Genomic DNA, 21,091 nt, shown 5'->3' with positions numbered 1-21,091 from the left:
AAAAAGTGTTTCCAGGAATCCTGAGAGGAATGCTTATCTTTATCCTAAATAACTTGTTTAATATAAAATTATACATTATTTTCTTGATACGAATATGCAGCAAGTAAACATTTCATACCACACCACCACTAATGCTGCCACCTTAAAGAACTTTTAGAGCAAGCTTATCCAACCCACAACCCACAGGTAGCATGCAGCCCAAGATGGCTTTGAATGTGGCCCAACACAAATTCATCAACTTTCTTAACACATAATGAGATTTTTTTTTTTTAATTTTTTTTCAGTTCATCAGCTATCATTAGCCTTAGTGCATTTTATGTGTGGCCCAAGGTAATTCTTCTTCCAGTGTGGCCCAGGGAAGCCAAAAGGTTGGACACCCCTGACTGAGAAAGAACTTTATGCCCTCTCAGTTCTGGTCTTCCTGGTGGAGCTGAAGATCTTACCTCTATAACATTGGTGGGGCTGCGGATATAGATGCCAGATGGTGTCAACATTTCAGGATTGGAGAGTCCCTCGGCACCAGAAACTCGGATGATCACATTGTTTCTTATTATATTTCCACGTCCTGACCAGTCTAATGTTTAAACAAACCCAGAGAATCCACAAACATAATTGAAATGTACACAACTCAACACTCTTGATTCTACTAATACGCATCGGAGTTCACATATGTATTTCATATATATATATATATATATATATATATATATATAATAGTATGCACAATAAACTTAAGAGACCTAACATTTTGCCATGAGGCTTGTCTATAAAATATATGACAATTTTAAATACAATGTAATAGATTTAAAATCAATTTACATATTTACCATATTTCCTTCCATGAATTGCCTCCCAAGAGATATATCTCATTTCCATGCATGTCCCTGAGAACAAAAGACCCTGTTACTTGAGTATATTTCATGCCACTTAGGAAAACAAGAGATGCTGCAACACTACTACTTCTTTGGGTGTGGGTTGTTTTAATTTTGTTTTTGTGTTTTTATCTGTAAATCAGGAAAAGAGATACAGATCTTATGAACTCTTCAGTTCTAGAGTATCAGGATTCAGAAGTTCATTTTAAATAAAAAGAACAGAAAAATAGATGTTTTACTTTTGAGGAGGAGTCTAAGTGACTATCTCCACTGTTAAGTGCCACATATCCTGTGTCAACACCAACCCCATTCCTAGCTGTTCAAACTGGCAACCTGCTATCTGCATGCCCTCACCTTCCCTTGGAAGATCTGAAATGTCCTGGAGGAACAGGACGGACGATATCTAGGACCTTCACACCCAGATAACTGAGGTTGGAATAGAAGAGAATAGAAGAGCAGGCATGGGCCATGCTACTAGAGAAATTAGTCACTTAAGTGCTATCAATAAAGATCAGCCCCAAAGAACCCTTCATTACAAAGTATCTGGGCTTCCTCATGTCATTTCATGGGTCTGGGTTTGCATACTTGTTATGTGTGAGATTGAGGGCTTTACCTACCACACATCAATAAAAAAAATGTTAATTCTCTAACTTGGAATACAATAGATGTCAAAACCTTATAATTCACAACATTCAAGCACTAAAGGTTAAATTCCTCCTACAGGTTTTCTTCCTTGCGTAGTTAATATCTATTCCACATAATTGTTTTCTGCTAAGGTAATACTGTTAGGATAACTTTCTCAATTTCTCCTTGATGTTTCACCTTTTCCCTTGCACGGACAAATGTAGGAACAAACAAAGTCAATCCTACATCTGTTAGTTGACTTCCTGGTGGCTGTCCTTTTCTAATCAAAAGATTTTTCTGCACCTGATCACCTCAGTGACCCTTCGTTTTTATTTTTTATTTTTTATTTTTTTTATTATACTTTAAGTTCTAGGGTACATGTGCATAACATGCAGGTTTGTTACATATGTATACTTGTGCCATGTTGGTGTGCTGCACCTGTCAACTTGTCAGCACCCATCAACTCGTCAGCACCCATCAACTCGTCATTTACATCAGGTATAACTCCCAATGCCATCCCTCCCCTTTCCCCCCTCCCCATGGTAGGCCCCTGTGTATGATGTTCCCCTTCCCGAGTCCAAGTGATGTCATTGTTCAGTTCCCACCTATGAGTGAGAACATGCGGTGTTTGGTTTTCTGTTCTTGCGATAGTTTGCTGAGAATGATGGTTTCCAGCTGCATCCATGTCCCTACAAAGGACTCAAACTCATCCTTTTTTATGGCTGCATAGTACTCCATGGTGTATATGTGCCACATTTTCTTAATCCAGTCTGTCACTGATGGACATTTGGGTTGATTCCAAGTCTTTACTATTGTGAATGGTGCCGCAATAAACATACGTGTGCATGTGTCTTTATAGCAGCATGATTTGTAATCCTTTGGGTATACACCCAGTAATCGTTTTTTGTCTTTTAGAGCTAGAGTGTGTTTTAAAGCAAATGTATCTGATTCATATTTTCTCACTAGACAGTCTCCATCTCAGAATAGAACTTTTATAGCTTTTATCTCAACAGATTGTTCTTAAGTAAAACATATATTTTCCCACTGATGATACCAGAGAATTAAATATCAAACAGCATTTAACAAATACTGTTAAATATATTCTTACTTTCAGTGAAAAATTCTGATTTACTTTTTTATTCTGATAAAACTAGAGACCCTTTGTTCCTTAACTCATTCATTTCTTTCAACTAATAGATCTACAATGCACTAGTTAATATGCTAAATATTCAGGAGACAATGTCCTCAAGAAATCTGGTGGTAAAAAGACATTAATCAGATGACCAGAAATGTGGTATATAATTTTAAATTAAGAAGTACTGATTGGCGCTTAAAAAGCTTAAACAGAAGGACTTGTCTGGAGAGAGGATCTTGCAGGAGGAAAGTAAGTGGCATGAACAGAGCCAGAGAGCTTGTGCAAAGACCCTGAGGAAGGAAAAAGTATGGTCTTTTGAAGGAACTAAAATAAAATATTTTAGTGTCACTGCAGTACTAGGAAGAGAAAAAGAACAAGACAAGTTTACAGAAGTTAATAGAGACAAAAATCACTGAAGCGATCTTTTAAGTCTGGTGAAAAGTTTGGAATTCTATTTTAAAAGCAATAAGAAACTCAAAGGAGATAAGTGATATGATACAATTTGAGATTTTTAAGGATAATTTTGAGTTTTGCAAGGGGAATGAATTTTAGGAAACAGAAGGAGATACAGGTGATCAGTTGAAGATTCTGAAACATGGGCTTCTTCAGCAAGCCACAGGAGCTTGAATTCTATTAAGAAGAGAATTCCAGATTTTTAAATCCTTGGCCAACACCAAGTTTGACGGTCTGTAAGACTACACAAAGACATATGTATGTGACTTAGAATTATTGTGAAAATTACTGGTAGAAAACTTTAAAACTTCCCATTATATACTTATTAACCTGACCTAATCTTTAAAAAATCAGTATCCTATAGGTAAAGTTTAGTAAGCCAATCAGTGGTGACTACATTTAAATTTAGAATTTTTTACTATAGCCCATTTCTAGTGATCACAAGGCCAATATTTTTATAAATTGGGAATTACAAATTTGGGGAGAATTCATTGTGAAAAACTGTGTCCTACTCAAGAACGCAGAAATTAGACAAGCTTGTTTTACTTACCAACTAGCAGTGCATGACCTAAAATATTGTAGAATACATTACTGTCCACCTTCAGGCCCAAGGTCCCGCACATGCTGAGGCCTCTACTGAAGGAGCTCCTCACTGTACAGCCCTGTATGAAAGACTCTGAATAGGAAAGAGTAAAGTAAAAATTAGAAATGGCTGCTGAGATTCTGTTGACCATATTTAAAGGAAGCTACACTATAGCTAAAGACATTCTCCCACACAATAACGGAACTCAGGAGATAAGAAGTTAGAAGCAACAATCAAAACAAGAGAATGGGTAACTCAAACCAATGGGCCTCAATAATGAAAAGGGTGAAATTTAACGATCAAGTGTTAGAAAAAAAAAAAAAAACAATCTGAGAAAGACAAAGTATGTCTAAACAATAAAAGAACTCATGGCTGTCAAGACTTCCAACTGGCCATCATCTTTGGTATCAGCTCTCATCACAATACAGTAGATGAGAAGTTTAGGATAATGTGAAGAGCACTGCTTATGGGCCAGCCTTGATCTTTGAAACCTGGAGCTATGAATTAATATTTATAATTTATCAGGCAATAATATTCTTAGCCCAAGATAGCCAGAGACCCTTATTCCCAACTGTAAGCCAGGCCAAAGGTTGGCCTGAGGATCATGACTCTCACATTTGAACTGGATAGGTTTATAAAACTACAGAGGAAGCTATCCTCTACTATGACAATTAGGAAAATCATTACACTGGTTTCATAAGCATATTCTATAATCCCCAAATCTGGTTATGAGGCCTAGATGAGTCAATGAATACACAATTACTGATTATCAACTATATGTTTCAGGAATTGGGCACGGCATTGTGCTGGAAACATAAAAATGAACGAAACTAAGTAACCTCTGCATTCGTGTATTTGCATTCTGATGGAGGAAACTGATATTAAAATAATAAAAATCCTTTATTTGAATAATTAAACTATAAATCCTAAAAAGGGAGCTTTGTATTATTACTAGGTAGTAAGAAAGATACAGATGCCAAGCGTTGGGATATTAGAAAAGTTTCTTTAGTTTATGGAATAATTTGACTTTTAAAGTTGGGACTATCCAAAAAATTCTCCACTTTAACATCACTATTGTCACTGGATCTCCACATTCCCCTCAATCTCAGCTCTCCTACTACTAGGTGCCCTCACATTACTCATCAAGGATACACCCCAATAAATTAACCCACCCATATCTACTTATGTAGAAAACACTGCCCGTGGTGCACAGAATCTTCACCATGTCACCCAAACAGAATATGCCTGACCATGTGAACAACCAATAAGTACTGAGGTGTTCGTGTAGCTCTAAGGGCAGAATACTGGGATTGGTGAATCTTTAAAAAGTACTGTGCAACATTTATCTATGTAAAAAAACCTGCACATCCTGCACATGTATCCTGGAACTTAAAATTAAATTAAAATTTTTAAAAAGTACTGTTCAAAGATCCCAATGCCTTCTAACTCTAGTAGCTGGGAGTAATTAGCCGCATAGGACATGAGGGGCTTCAGGGTGTTAAACAATAAAAAATTCCTTGATGAGTATTCCAAAAGTTTCTAGCCTCTGCATTTTAACAGGGATTTACAGGTAATAATGTATTAATGCAGTAATTTTCAAACTTTTATTTTTAAGCACTGAACTCTTTTTCAACTAAAACCTAAAATATAAAATATCTATAAAAATAGATCAATGTGCAGCTACTCTGATTGAAACAGAGATGGGAGAGATAGGTTAGGTAAAAGTTGATCAAGGAAGGGCTTTGATTATGTTCAATTGATAACTTATTTGTGACTGCTACCCTCTTTTTTACTGAACTGGCCACATGTCAAATATTCTGCAGTACTATATACAGCTGACCAAAGATCCAGAGAGAAGGAAATAAAGATACTAATCGATCCAAAGCACATTTTGGGAGCCATCCCCCTGAATAACTCAAATAAATAAAAAGAGATTGGAAAAATTAGAATAAATAGACTTCTTTAGCATGCAGATAATTTGAAATGAAGGAAAATGTTGCTTTTGGCTGGTCAGAATCCTGCCCTCAATGACCTCAAGGATTACTTTGCCATTACCTGTTAGAATCCTAGTGTCTCTCAAGAACCACCTGAACAAAGTATGCCCTGATGTCCTTTGTCAGGCGTCAACCTCTGAACCCCTGGAGCACCACCTCTTTAAGGAAGGCAAAGCTTGAATGTGTGCGTATTGAATGTGCTGATGAATGGGGAGGATCACTCAGAAATGGAGTTTTTGTCCTCGTGACTTGGCATCTGCACCCCCATTTTGTGATTCTCTGCATATCATCTTTTGGTAATGAGTTTTTGCCCTGGATGTTCCTACATTCAACTTTGATTTTAGAACTTCTATCAGTGCATCGAGTCATATTCTCTTTTTCTGATTCTGATCTTGTTTTTCGCCTAGTTGTTCTAACCTGAATTTGGTGTTTCCTGCTCCCTTCTTACAACTTCATGTCTGGCCAAGATCTGCACATGTATCTGCTCCTCATTCCCAGAAAAAGCACCTGGGTTTCAGCCCATTCCCCCTCATTTCCCCAGGCAAAAGATTCCTCTGATTTAGGACAACTTTACATAGAAGTGTCTGGACTCCCACAGTGTTGATAATGTAATGCCAATTCACCTGTAGTCACAAAGCTAGTAAATGGTAGAGACAGAATTCAAAACACGTGATTGTGTGGTTCACTCTCGTGTGCTATATTATAGTGATAGTTCTCAAAGTGGACTCCTTGGACTGCCTGTTCCAGAATCAAAAGGTTTGTATATTTAAAATACACATTCCTAAGCCTACCTTAGACCAGAATTTGTTGGGGATAAGGTCTATAACTCTGAATTTTAACAAGCTCCACAAGTGATTTGTTTATGCATACTAAAATTTGGGAACCACAGGCCTAGAATATAACAATTATCCATCTCTAAATCCCTCAAATCCCACATGACATCTGTCATTCCCCCATGCATGTAGTGCCTTAAACATGGAAGAAGGCAACATGAGAAGGTCTTAGGTCTGGACCCCCTTACCTCTCATAGGTCCCACCAGAGTGAGTGAGCTCAGATGCTTATGGAAGGCTTGCCCCAAGACTCGAAACTGCACTCCCTTCAACTGGACCTGGCTGGGCTCTTCTGGGAAGGACTGAACGATCACTCTGGCTCCCATATCCCTGGATCCCAGCATCTTCTCGCTCATGGAATACAAACAGTGCTGCAGATTACCTGAAACACAAAATGAAGTCCAGAGAACCTAATGCATGTAGAACATGCTTCTAGACAAATCTCTCAGTTTGAAAGGTACTGTTAGCACCAAGGAAAAAACCATTATTGTTTATTTCATTTAATAATCTTATTTCCCCTTTTCTTTGATTCTCCTCTGTAGGTTATTAATTAAAAGATCCGATAAACAGGACATGATGTTGCCTTCATTCTATTTTTTCAAGAAACTCCCAAATCAATCACCTTAATTACTGTCACAAAGAGTCAGACTATAACCCACAAACCCAACCTAAATAGATGCTTATTTCAATCCAAAAGATCCTCTGGAGGAAATATGCAATAAAATGACCTTCTTGTGGTTGATAATTGCAGGAAAGACATGCTAGCACTGAATATAATGACAGCACTTTTTAATCTTAAGCTGTCCAATGAGGTTTCCCCATTACTGTGCTGTTTTATGGTTTGGGGGCTTAGCAATAATGCTAACACAGAAATGTCAAAGGACTCCAGAGAAGCAACTGAGCAGCTCCTGCACCAACACCTACTTCCCCAGCTGTGCCACCAATGAGGACGGCAGCAACTGCACTTAATAAACACAACTACAAATGCTAGTGAGGACAGCAACCACCTGAACTAACACACACAGCTATGAATGCTAGGGAGGGCATCAAACCAGCTGGACCGAACACACACAACTACTATTGCTACCAAAATGTTGTGACCTCAGGATCCAGGGCACCTTCTGCTGATATATGGCATTTGGTGGTACAAACTAATCTGGAGAATAAATCATCTCTCCAATTGAATAATAAAGATTTTTCATGTTAATGATCCAAAGAAGCACCAATAATATAAAACACTGTATCATACCACAGTAAATTTCAGAATCCAGTCATTTGCTAACACCCAGAGAAGAGGTGAATGAAGAGATATTTATATTTGTATGCCTTATCACAATTTGATTATTTGTACCAGTGATCCATAAGGTTTTCAAATGGACAGGCCTTGTGTTATTAAATTCAACTGCTTTGTTCCATACTCCAGCCCCACACAGAAAAGGAATGGCTTATTTTGAGAATATTGTAGTTATCCTTATGATTTGTGATGGAATCAAGGATATTTTCCATTCGGGGCTAACAGATTTATAGTGGCTTAAACCTAGAAGCATGGTCTCACTGGCAGCATGATCAAATGCAATATTTGGCAAAATATGATCTCACAATACCAAGGAAGTTTGGAAAGAATGTAGATCCCAATTCTGCAGAATAGATAAAGCTGGGCAGTTGATGGAAGTGAACCCACTGTTATCCAAACATTCTTTTTAGAATGACACATTTGTGAGTAGATGATTTGTAGGGAGGGAGGTGAGGTCAAACTCCCTCTCTACTTCTAACAACTCCACACACCCAACCACATGACAACATTATACTCACATGCACCTATATTTAGACACAACTCAAATCTTTAACTCCAGCCTCGACCTTTCTTCCAGGCTCCACACATTACCAGACATCTCTACACAGTTGCTGGCCTGGCATCTCAGTTACGACATATACAAAATTAAACTCACAATTGCCACTTTCCCACCCCAAAACCTGCTCCCCTTCCCATCCCAGTAAATAGCCTCATCATCCATCCAGAGCTCATGCCTGGAAGTCATCCTTGACACCCACACCATCCTGGACCAAAGTTGACAAATGATGTCTTCACAACATGTGAAAGCCTCATAATCTACAGCCTGGGAAACCAAAACATAACCTACTAAACTAACCATCCCTGAAATAGATGCTTAATAGGCACATCAGTGTGATTCAGTGCCTGCTATTCTACTAGAAGATAAATTGACTTTTTCCACCACTTACCTAAAGTATGTGGTAGTTCACTCAGAAAACAAATCCCGAAAAGGGGATGGGGGAGCCCTACAAGTCTAGTCAGTAAGAATGTGCTGCCTGAGTCCAGAACTCTGGCATATGGCTTTCCTAAAAATATTAGAAGTGGCCTGGAATTTTAACATCGAACCCAGAAATGAAATGTAATTCAACTCTTCAGATTGAGTTATTTAATAGAAATATTTTCCCCAGAGCAGTAATCTTTCATTTCTTTTGTCTTTTGTCTATCTTTTTCACAAGTTTGTTGGGCAGTGGGGCAGGGAGGAGGATGAAATGACAATCAAGAACATTCTGAAAACTACAGAAAATTATTGGCATCCAAAGGTTAAGGGCCTATTCTATTTTGAAACAGGTCAACCATAGCAATGCCATCTATCATCAGACAGTAAGAATATTCTTTTTGCTCACTGGACTTTCCAACAAAATATTCTTCTACCTTCTGGAGCACTGGCCTCCTGGCATGAAAGAAGTAGCTTCTCCCTCTCATTAGTGAGATTTCCTTGTATGGTAATACTCCTGCTGAGCAGAGCCACAGTGGCCTTTAAAATATGGTGCTCTCCAGCCACCCAGTTCTCTGTAAAGTTGTGAGAATATCTGGGGAAAAAAAGAGGATGATAGAACTGAAGACATCACTCCAAATCTTACTAAGAATAATAAGCCACTAGATTAACATAATTCTTCCTTTGGGGATCTATTCATGTTTCTTTAGAAACTCAAAACCAAATAGTGAACTATAGACACAAGTGCATGAAAATTAGAAACTATGCTGATCATTGCCCTAACCATTTGTGTAAGACAGAAGTTCTAGAGACTCACAAGACAAACTAACTTGCAAAGTCTAAATCTTCAAAACATTTCATGCTTTTTAATTTTCTTGTCCAAATGTCTAGCACTATTTAATGCAGAAGAAATATATCATTGAAAGACCCCAATACAAATGTTCAGACTCCAACACAGTTAAAATCTCATCTTCATCCATGTCAACTTAGCCAAGCTGACACTCAGTACCTCAAAGGTGACTTAAGATAGAGGTCTGTATCCTGCACAGTTTCCACAGTGACAATCTCTTCCATCGGTTTGGCACCTTCAACACCTGTTCCACTGATTATGATAACTTCATCCCCAGGGTGCCAGTCCACAGCATCTTCTAAAGCCAACACTGTGTCTCGGGCATGGGCAGTTGCTCGAAGACGGGTGACAATTACTTCTGGTAGTGAACCTAAAGCAGCCCGAGGAAAAGTTGTCCAGATAATTTAATCATTAATCAAAACATGATTAATTTAATCTTTAATAAATGTGATGTTATTTAGCCAAAGAATCCCATAAAATAAGATCTGGAAAGCAAGCTTCAGGATAGATAAGCACCAATTTTTTTTATGTTAGTTTTGTTTTATTTTGTTTGACATTAGTTTTCTTTTTATCTATAACAAGAAGTCAATAAAAGTAATCCAGAATAGAGAATAGCAATGTGTAAAAAGCACAAGAATTGTGGTCAGATTACACTTATATTTGAATCACGGTCTTGTCATATTCTAACCCTATTCTTTCGGGTAATAAACTTGATGAGTGGGGTTAAGTTTCCTCAGTTAAAAACAGAAGTAGCAGGGTCTTCCATCATAGGGTTTCAGAAAGATTCAATGAAATAGTATCTACGAAACATCTAGCTTGGATCTTACCACATAATAGACCCTAAGTGTATGTTAATCCTTTCTCTTCCTTTTCTGTGTCACACCGTGTTTGAGGATGAAATTTTTTACCACTTCTTTTTTATTCCAAGTAAAAATAAGTGGTTACTAGACTTTCTGACGTAGACCTCCACAACTAATTTCCAATATGAAGACTTCACAAATAACAAAAATAGAGTGGAAAACAAAAATTATCTCTTAAGAGTTGTCATAAGTCTTGGTGTATTAAATGATCCCTTCAAACTATAAAAACTAGACCTATCTAATATGAGACTGCTGAATGCAGTTGAAGAAGGGGAACTTGTGGTTCTAGATAACTTCGTTTGTATTACACTCCAATTTACCCACCTGACCATCCCCATACCAGCACGCTAATCTCTAATTATCAAAAATTCAAGAAGATCATCTGTCTCACAGTTTATTCTGGTCTTTTCCAGCAAGGGTCAAGGCACAGATTTTTTTCAAGGCATTATCTGAATACTTCAGAAAACACATGGCTTACTCCCTACTGCTTCTTCTTTCTGTAGTACATTTCCTTCCTCTTTTGCAATAGATGATAATTTACCTTTAGCCCGCAGCAAGTTACTGTCCTCCCTTGTTGTACTAAAGTAAAGTAATAATACTTGAATCTCTAACTACAGAGGTGGCCGACAATAAATCATTTTCAAATTATTTTAAACTTTCCTCTTTATTTATTTGTCTCTCTGTGCACAAGCGCTTGTACCAATAATGTTGTTCTAGGCTTAGAAAGGTCTCTGGGTTAATGTTGTAATTTCTGAAGTTTACTTGGGCAATAATTTTGTCTTAAAAAATGTACAGAGTTCAAAATTTCTAATTATAGAGCAGGTGAAAATTAAGACATAAATCATCCCAAAAGAAAATAATTTTAATTTTATTTCTTGTTTGTATATCTTAACCTTTGGAAACAATAAAATGAAATAAGATGTATTTATATGTATATGCATATATACGTGAATTTTTATAACCCATTCTTGAATGTCTTCATAGAAAAATCTCTACCAAGCATAGAAAAACGTTTATCCAAGACAAAATGCTGCCAACTCTGTGATCAATGTTCACAATTCTCAGTTAATATGCAACAAACACCTACTATGTGACTATCAACATGCAAGCTACACATGGCAGAACTGACAGTAGAGACCACAAAGGTCTATCTAAACTAATTACTCCTATAAATAATGGTCAACTCTGAATGGATGAAAAAAATTCACAGATAATCTTTGAAGTACATTTTTTAACTATTAACAAAAAGTTACATCTTTTTAAATATTGACAGAGCCTCTAGAAAGCAGTAAAACTATCTTATAACTTATTCACTCTCATTGCAAAAATAACATCTCTATGTGTGTGGTTAAAACATCAAGCCTGGGTGTTTAATGAGTGCTGGCCTCATATTTCTAGCTACATAGTAGATATTGACATTTAGATGAGTACTATCATATTAAAACTATTGTAATAATTATCTGAGCTAGACTCTCTTAAAAACAGCTTTTATTCCCTTAAGTATTCCTCCTTATGTTCTTTTTTTTTTTTTAAAAAAAAAAATGTGCTAAGTTATTTTAATTACATCCCTTCTTTATCCATTAACCTGCAGTATTTTCCTGCAATACTCAGTAACAAAGTCAGAAACTTCCTGCTCGACTTTAAAGACTCTCCATGATGTGACCCCACTTTATGGTCTCTGATTTCTTAATAAATTCTGTTCCAGGAAGCCCAGTCTCTTTACCTATTCTCATTTAGCAGGATCATCCTGCCTCTAATCTTTTGTCAATTTTGTCCTTTCCACTCATGTCCTTGCTTCTTTCTCTTCATCTATCCTTTTAAAGCACGACTCAAGCCCAATCTTTTCAATGAATTTCAGAACACACTTCATCTTCACTTCCTTCTGCAGACCTTGTAGTGATCAGTGAGATCGTTCCTTCAGCAAAATCTGGATGTACATCTGGGATTTAGGCATTCCCAAGCATGTCTGGGTAGCTTGTGAGCCATTTATTTGAGCTGCTTTGTGTGGGGGAGGAAGTTTGCACAAAGAAACAGATGGGAGAAAAGAAGATGACAGAGAAGATATGGCGTCATTCTCAGATACAGGCCCTCTCCCTTGACCACAAGGACCTATGATGACTGAACCTGAGGGAAGAATTTGGAGGAACTCTCCAGATGGCTTTGTCACCTGATGCTGCCCCACCTGAGATTCTCTCTGCATTCTTTAGAGCGTAATCCTGAGAGAAGCCTCCAAGACTTGCTGAGAAGACAAACCCTGTATCATAATCTGTCATATCGCCATGGCTGTTCCTTTCTCACACTAACACAACTGCGATTTGGCCTCTATTTCTATACTTAGAATTTGTCTCCCCCACTAAACACAACAGCAAAAACCATACCTATGTTTGTTCACCGTGATAACATCAATGCCTTTCACAGTGTCTAGCATATAATAAATGTTCCACAAATATATCCAGAATGCATAAAATCACAAATGAGATGGAGAAACCAGCACCCCAGTGTCTTGGTGTCCAGTTGATCAGGTGGGACTCTGAGCGGCATGCAGAGACAGTTGCCACATTTCATCACGGGGCACAGCACACTCCCACACCTAGGGGTTTTCAATGAAAGCCTGAACCCTCAAACTCATGTGTTCAGTACTCTCATGGCAGGTACCAGCAGTAGATGCAGGGATGAGGCAGCCCCTACTACCTTCCTGAATGGAGAACAATGACCAAGAAGCCAAAGTAGGAGGAAAAGAACATGAAAGCTGTCTCATGGTGACTAAGGCAGACAGATGAGCTCACAGAAAACACATTGTGAGAACACCTAGAAGCAAGCAGAAATGCTAAAAAGGGGAGAAGGTTTTGGGTGAGTTGGGGGCCGCAGACAGTGCAATTTTTATCACTATTGAAATATCCATAGGCTGAGCAGGCTCAAGGAAGCCTGGGGAGACTTCAGTTATATAACCAATAGTCAGTCCCATGTCTCTCAGCACTAAATCATCCTAAAATTACTACAGTGCATGTGTCGTCTCTCTCCACCTTACAGGTGGCACCATGACTGCTGTGCCCCTGCCTCATGTCTCCTTTATGTTTGGCACAATTCCTAACACAGCACTGGACACATAATTAACATTCAATTCATAGTGGTTCAAATGAGTTGTTTTAAGTATTGCCTTCCGGGCAATCACGCGTAAACTCCCAACAGACATATGCCCAAGTGAGTATATAATAGTCAACATGTAAACAGCAGAAAAAATTACAAACATTTATTGAAAACTTAGAATAACCCTAACCTATGCAAACTAGTTTCATTGTCAAGTAAGAAATCTTTGGTTTTTTATTTTTGTTATTTATTTTAACAGATTGTACAGATAGGAAACTATGATTCTTCAAGGACAAGATTATATGGTAATAGATATCAGCACAAAGTTCTGAAACTAGTTCTTCTGAATCTAAGACCAGAGAACTAGACAAGTAAATGGAATTTGTAGCCTCTGGAAATAGCTGTAAATTAACTGTACCCAATTAGCTTGGATGTTCAAAAAATTATTCTCATTACTTCGTAAATGTTATTTAAATGTCATACAAGGTGGACCAACTGACTTCTCTGATGAAGAAGGCATTGCACACATTTTACATCTGAGTCATTTCTGTTCATAGAACTATTGAAACCCACGTTGGGTAGCTCCCTTCCTTTCTGTACCACAAATCAAAAAACACATAAAACTACAGTATAAAAAGCTCAATAATTTATGAATATGCTTAAATGAAAAAGGACTATGCTTTTAACTTGTAATTTAATACTATGTTTAATCACTTTGGGCTTTCGATGTTGACCTGTTAACCAACAAACTACTCATTTACTCCCACTAATGACTTCTACTCATAATTGTATTTCCTACAAATTATTGTTCAAGCATTTCAATGTCATTCATCCATAATTACACAGTCTCAGAGAACCATTCTTACTAAATGGGCATGGAGAAAAAGAAAATAACCTTTGTGGGTTAACACACTTTAATATCACTAATTGTCCTCTGTTTGTTTATTTTGTAGGACTTAAATCTTTATTCTAAGAATAACTGCCAAGGCCTTTCAAAACCATTTAGGGTGGGAGAGGGAGAGAGGGAGAGAGAGAGAAAGAAAGAAAAAAGAGAGAGAGAGGAAGGAGAAAGAAAAGGATAATTTATTAAAATAATATTTGCATCAGAATAGAAATAAAGGAACTCACAAAAAAACTAGAAATATTGTCCTCAAATATATACAAATTATTTCCCCCTTATTTCTGGATGCAACATCACCATTATCCACAGCAAAACATTGAAAGCTGTATTGTGTGTGGATGAACATTTGTCAAGCACTAGGAAGACAAACACAAAGAACACAATCCCTTTCCTCCAGGCCCCATGACCAGTATAAGAAATAGACAGACAAAAATCAGAAGTGCACTGTGCAAGGTGCAGAGTGACATTCAGTGGTGGACAGACATGGAGCACTGCACTCGCACCAAGGGAGTGGTCCTTTCCAGGAATGCTTCCCAGAAAAGGTGATAACTGAGCTGGGTCTTGAAGGACAAGCCAAAGTGGGCCTGATGACAAAATGGGAAGAGTACCCTAGGCAACGACAATGGTGTGTACTATGGTGGGGGACATTCAAATAACCACTACATATGTGGCGTGGCCAGAGTATAGGTGTACAGAAGGTATAGGCACCTAGTGAATGTCCCTTCACTCTGAAGAGGTGAGCAGCATTCACCCAAAAATGCCTCACAGGCCCTCCCATAGCACTTAGAGTTTACCCTAAAAATTATTTGGAAACCACCAAATGAATATTTGGGATGAAATCTAAGAAATCATTTTGTTGTGAAACAATTTTAAGCCCATAGTACACATATCAAACTAAGAGAAGAAAATCCTTAGTGAGAAAATGGACTCATTGTACATTAGTGAGAATGAGTCAAATCCTAAGACAAACAAGAGCCAGCCAATAGGCAAACAGAGAGCCTGATGTGTTACTCTAGGAACTAAATAGATATCAGACCTCTGGATCACATGAAGAGGACTGGGCAAAACAATGCAAGACTTTGTTGACCTGTTTTAAAAACCTCAAGTTGTATTTGAAATAGTTATATAAACAAATATATATATATGTATTATATATGTGGGTGTATATATATATTTACTTTTTATATATTTGTAAATATACTTTATATATAAATATAAATATATATATTTACTTTATATATATTTGTAAATATATATATATCTTTACAAATATATAGTATATTTACTTTAACTTCTGGGATATATGCGCAGAATGCGCAGGTTTGTTACATAGGTATACACATGCCATGGTGGTTTGCTGCACCCATCAACCCATTGTCTACATTAGGTATTTCTCCTAATGCTTTCCTTCCCCTTGCCCCCCACCCCTTAACAGTCCCTGGTGTGTGATGTTCCCCTCCCTGTGTCCATGTGTTCTCATTGTTCAACTCCTGCTTATGAGTGAGAACAGGTAGTGTTTGGTTTTCTGTTCTTGTGTTGGTTTGCTGAGAATGATGGTTTCCAGTTTCATCCATGTCCCTGGAAAGGATATGAACTCATCCTTTTTTATGGCTGCATAGTATTTCACGGTATATGTGTGCCACATTTTCTTTATCCAGTCTATCACTGATGGGCATTTGGGTTGGTTTCAAGTCTTTGCTATTGTGAACAGTGCTGCAATAAACATACATGTGTATGTGTCTTTACGGTGGAATGATTTATAATCCTTTGGGTATATACTCAGTAATGGGATTGCTGGGTCAAATGGTATGTCTGGTTCCTGATCTTTGAGGAATCACCACACTGTGTTCCACAATGGTTGAACTAATTTACACTCCTACCAACAGTGTAAAAGCATTACTATTTCTCCACATCCTCTCCAGCATCTGTTGTGTCCTGACTTTTTAATGATCACCATTCTTACTGGTGTGAGATGGTATATTGACCAGCGATGATGAGCTTTTATTCATATGTTTGTTGATTGCATAAATATCTTCCTTTGAGAAGTGTCTATTCATATCCTTTGCCTACTTTTTGATGGGGTTGTTTTTCCTTGTAAATTTGTTTAAGTTCTTTGTAGATTCTGGAAATTAGCCCTTTGTCAGATGGATAGATTGCAAAAATTTTCTACCATTTTGTAGATTGCCTGTTCACTCTGATGATAGTTTCTTTTGCTATGCAGAAGCTCTTTAATTTAATTAGATCCCGTTTGTCAATTTTGGCTTTTGTGCCTGTTGCTTTTGGTATTTTAGTCATGAAGTCTTTGCCCATGCCTATGTCCTGAAAGGTATTGCCTATGTTTTCTTCTAGGGTTTTTATGGTTTTAGGTCTTACATGTAAGACTTTAATCCATCTTGAGTTTTGGATGTAATGCGGAATACTGAAACTGGACCCCTTCTTTACAAATTTATATTTTTAAAGGTCACCCCGCTTGTTGCATGAGGAATAAATTTCAGGAAAGTGAGTGAAAGTAGAAAGTCTATGTAGAAGGCTATTGCAATAATGTAGAAGGTTATCATAGTAGTACTGGCAAAAGTTTTGGAGGTTTGAATCAGAGTTAGACAATGAATTTGGAGAGAAGGATGCAAATCTGAGATATCTTTTGGAATATCAAAAGGACTGAGTGCTTGGATCTAGAGGTAAGGAAGATGTCAATAATGCCTCACATCCACAGCTGAAGCAAGTTGGTAAATAAACAGGGACACTTGGGAAATAAAGAATGCATTCAATAAGTATTTATTGAGCACCTACTATGTGTTATATGTTATGCCCTGCTTTAGGTATGTTAATACATTAGTGAGCAGAACAGTCAAAAACCCCTGTCCTCGTGTAGTTCATGTTCTAGTAGTATTCATTTCAGACATCTTAAGCTTTTGATGGCCATTTTACAAAGGTTACATTTTAGGTATCAAAGAGAATATCCAAGTGACAAGTTGGGTCTGGAGCTTAGAAGAGAGGTCTGAGGCCAGATACATAAAAAATATATATTAATAGAGGTTAACAGATAGAAACTACTGGGATTACTTGAGAGAAAGCACAAATTTATAAATGAAAAACACATGAGACCAACCCCATGGGAATACTGTCATTTGAAGGTTGAGTAAATAAGGAGAAACCTAAGAGAAGTAAAAGGAAGAAAACCAAAAGAGGAAGACACACACTACTGAGGTCTGAATGTGTCCCGAAAATTCTTATGTTGAAACTCAATCATCATAAGAGTGATAGCATTAATTGGTGGGAACCTTAGAAGGTGATTAAGTCATAAGGTCATCCCTCATGAGTGGGATTAGCACCCTTATAAAAGGGATGTGAGCCTTTTGCCTCTTCCATCCTTCCACCATGTAAGTACACAGCCAGAAACCCTGCACCTTGATTTTGGACTTCTCGGCCTCCAGAACTGTCAAAAATAAATCTCTGTTGTTTATAAATTACCCAGTCTCAGGTACTTTTTTTATAGTAGCACAAACAGACCAAGATGTATGCTTACCCATAAAGAGACAAAATAATGCAATAAAGAGAAAGTCTTATTCCTGGATGCAACTGGGGGCTCATTTCTCTCCATTCCCTGTCTCTTTTCTGCTGTTGTTAAGGTCTGGATGCCCACTCAGTATCGATTGTGCCCAAACCATGTTTCCCACAGTTCATTTCATCCCTCTGCCAGTAGAAGGTAGGATGCATAGCAGCAGAATATGAGCTTTGAAGGGAGAAAGATGGGAAAATCCTGCCCTTCCATTGTTCCTCATTTCCCCCTTCCTCCCATCAGCATCTGACCTGGATTCTCTGGGGATGTTCTCTAACAACAGCAGGAGGTGAGAAGTAACCAAAGGACTTAGAGAAAGTCCATCAGTTGCTGATTCCTTCACCTCGCATCTGTACTGGCTCCTCCTGTATATACTGTGGCAGACACCCACCTCTGGGCAACAGAAGCTACCGTTAGGGAAGAAGGACTGAGAGTGCCCTATTACCGTACTCAATTTTTAAAAAAGAATTGAGACAGTAAAGCCTAAATGGAGAAAGAAATCCCCCTGATATCCCAGGTTAGAAATAGACTTACTTTCTGACATGATTTATCTTAAACTCAGTAGCCAAACGCTGTATTCCCACTGGCATCAGACAGCAAGGAGATTTAGTGGAAATAGACTTTTGAGGATTTACCTGGATACATAACTATGAGGTTTAAGAAAAATGTATTCCAAGTTCCAAACAACCAACTTACAAGGGTACTTTTTGAACCTAAACCATTTATGAATTGGGAGCAATCCAGTTCACTATACTTCAGAAAGCAAGACTGTGACATTAGCATTAATATAAGGATATTTGGCAGTCCAAAGAGATGGAATGGGGCATTCTTCACAGACCACTTCCCTCTTTCCTTGAGAACCACATGCTGTGATCTCTCAGATGAAGGCAAAATCTAGTGGCGGAGCCTGTGTGAGCTCAGCTATGTACCTGCACTGTGAGCCTTCTGTATCATCACTGGTCCATCTACAGTGGTACTGACTAAGCAGGACACATGTGGTTAGGAAGGAGAAGGTGGGCCAGGATGATCCTCTGAATGTGCAGATCAACTAGCTGTATCCACAACTGAGCAGCAAACATGCCTACACTGTGATGAAAAGGAGTCGGGCACAAAGTCTTTTCCCAATGCTGAGCATGAGTCTCTTCCCATTCTTTTGGCACAAGGGTTTAGATCAAGGCTAACTAAGGACTGAGATTTGAAAGGTGCAATTAACCATACTTTGATTAATGGCCTTTTCTATAGGTATTTTAAAAAAAAAGCTAACCTTTGTTTCTACTCAATTGGAGCTTTACTGCTGCTACTTTGATTCAAAATAAGTGACTGAGAAGAATCAAAGGATAAAACTTAAAATGCCCAGGAAACAGTACACTGTAATATAAGTGGAAACATCTGGGACCCTGTTTCTAGCTCCTGTAAGGATGTCAGGCCACTTCAACAAACATCCCCTTAGAGATGCAAAATTCACTTGGTCAGAGCCAAAGGCTTCTATTAAATGTCTTTAATATCTCCTTCTGTTCATTGCCCCCCAGAGAGATACAAATCCAGATGGATTTTTGATCAGATAATCATTTTGATAATGATCACTATTATTTATGATTTGGAGTGGAGATGACAGTGAGGAGAGAAAGGGCCAATTTTTAGTAACATAATTTCTTTTAAGAAAAGCAACAAGGCTGGACGTGGTGGCTCACGCCTGTAATCCCAGCACTTTGGGAGGCCGAGGTGGGCGGATCACAAGGTCAGGAGATCGAGACCATCCTGACTAACACAGGTGAAACCCCGTCTCTACTAAAATTACAAAAAAAATTAGTCAGGCGTGGTAGTGGGCGCCTGTAGTCCCAGCTATTCAGGGAGGCTGAGGCAGGAGAATGGCGTGAACCCCAGAGGTGGAGCTTGCAGTGAGCTGAGATTGCGCCACTGCACTCCAGGCTGGACGACAGAGCGAGACTCCGTCTCAAAAAAAAAAAAAGAAAAGCAACAAAAATATAATGTTTAAAATAAAACCATAGAGAAGAAAAGAAAAAGAAAAGACAAAACTACTCCGGATCTTAATACAACAGATTAATATGTATTTTTTCTATCATTACTTTTCTATGTTCATAGATTAATAAAATTTCATATTTAAGCAAAAATATTATAATTAAGTACATACCATTTTTGTGAATTCTCTTTACTTAATAGAGTGGGAACATCTTTCAGCTCTATTACGTATTATTTTTCACCATGATGGTATCACAGTATTTCATTTAAATATGTGTATTTTATTTTCTAATCCCTTATTTCTTCATATTTAATTTGTTCCAATACTTTGCTCTGATAGGCAATGTAGATGTGAGTATTTTTAAACATGAACTTTTTACTATTTTTAATTGATAAATAAAAATTATATATATATATGGTGTACAATATGATGTTGTTATATATGTATACAATATGAAAAAATTAAGTCAAGCTAGTTAACATATCTGTGACTTCACATACTTATCAATGTCTTGTGGTATGAACATTTAAGATTACTCTCTTAGCAATTTTCAAGTATACAATATATTAATATTAACTATAATCACTATGCTGTACAATAGATCTTCAGAATTTACTTAATCTTTGCTAACTAAAACTTTGTACCCATTCCCCAATCCCCTTCCTCGCAGCCACTGGCAACTACCATTCTTCCTCTGCTTCTATGAGCTCAGCTTTGCAGACATGTGGACACGTAAATGAGATCATGTGGATTTTTCTTTCCGTGCCTGAATTTTTTTTAATTTTGCATATGTCCTTCAGGTTCACCCATGTTGTCACAAATGACAGAATTTCTTTCTTTTTTAAGGCTCAATTGTATTCCATTGTATGCCATGTTTTCTTTAGTCATTCATCTATTGAAGGACACTTAGGTTAATTCCATGTCTTAGCTATTGTGAATAACGCTGCAATTAACGTGGGGGTACAACGATCTCTTCAACATACTAATTTCCCTTCTTTTCCTACATATATTCAGAAATGGGATTGCTGGATCACATGGTAGTTCTACTTTTAATTTTTTGAGGAACTTCTATACTGCTTTCCATAATGGCTGCA

General features: G+C 37.6%; 1 protein-coding gene across 1 annotated transcript in view; it reads right to left on the bottom strand.

The window, feature by feature from the left end:
* PKHD1 (PKHD1 ciliary IPT domain containing fibrocystin/polyductin) overlaps positions 1–21,091 on the bottom strand; it is a 469,171-nt gene that overhangs the window by 277,672 nt on the left and 170,408 nt on the right. The window contains exons 37-42 of the mRNA XM_023212993.1: positions 9,769–9,979; positions 9,197–9,354; positions 6,683–6,874; positions 3,635–3,760; positions 828–884; positions 444–574 (exon numbers count right to left, since the gene is read on the bottom strand). Coding sequence (XP_023068761.1) covers positions 444–574; positions 828–884; positions 3,635–3,760; positions 6,683–6,874; positions 9,197–9,354; positions 9,769–9,979 — 875 coding nt within the window. The remainder of the gene's footprint in view (positions 1–443; positions 575–827; positions 885–3,634; positions 3,761–6,682; positions 6,875–9,196; positions 9,355–9,768; positions 9,980–21,091) is intronic.

The sequence above is a fragment of the Piliocolobus tephrosceles genome, chromosome 5, assembly GCF_002776525.5.
Source record: "Piliocolobus tephrosceles isolate RC106 chromosome 5, ASM277652v3, whole genome shotgun sequence".
Lineage (NCBI taxonomy): Eukaryota > Metazoa > Chordata > Mammalia > Primates > Cercopithecidae > Piliocolobus > Piliocolobus tephrosceles.
Note: the sequence above shows the minus strand (reverse complement) of the source record. Positions and strands in the feature narration are given on the sequence as shown.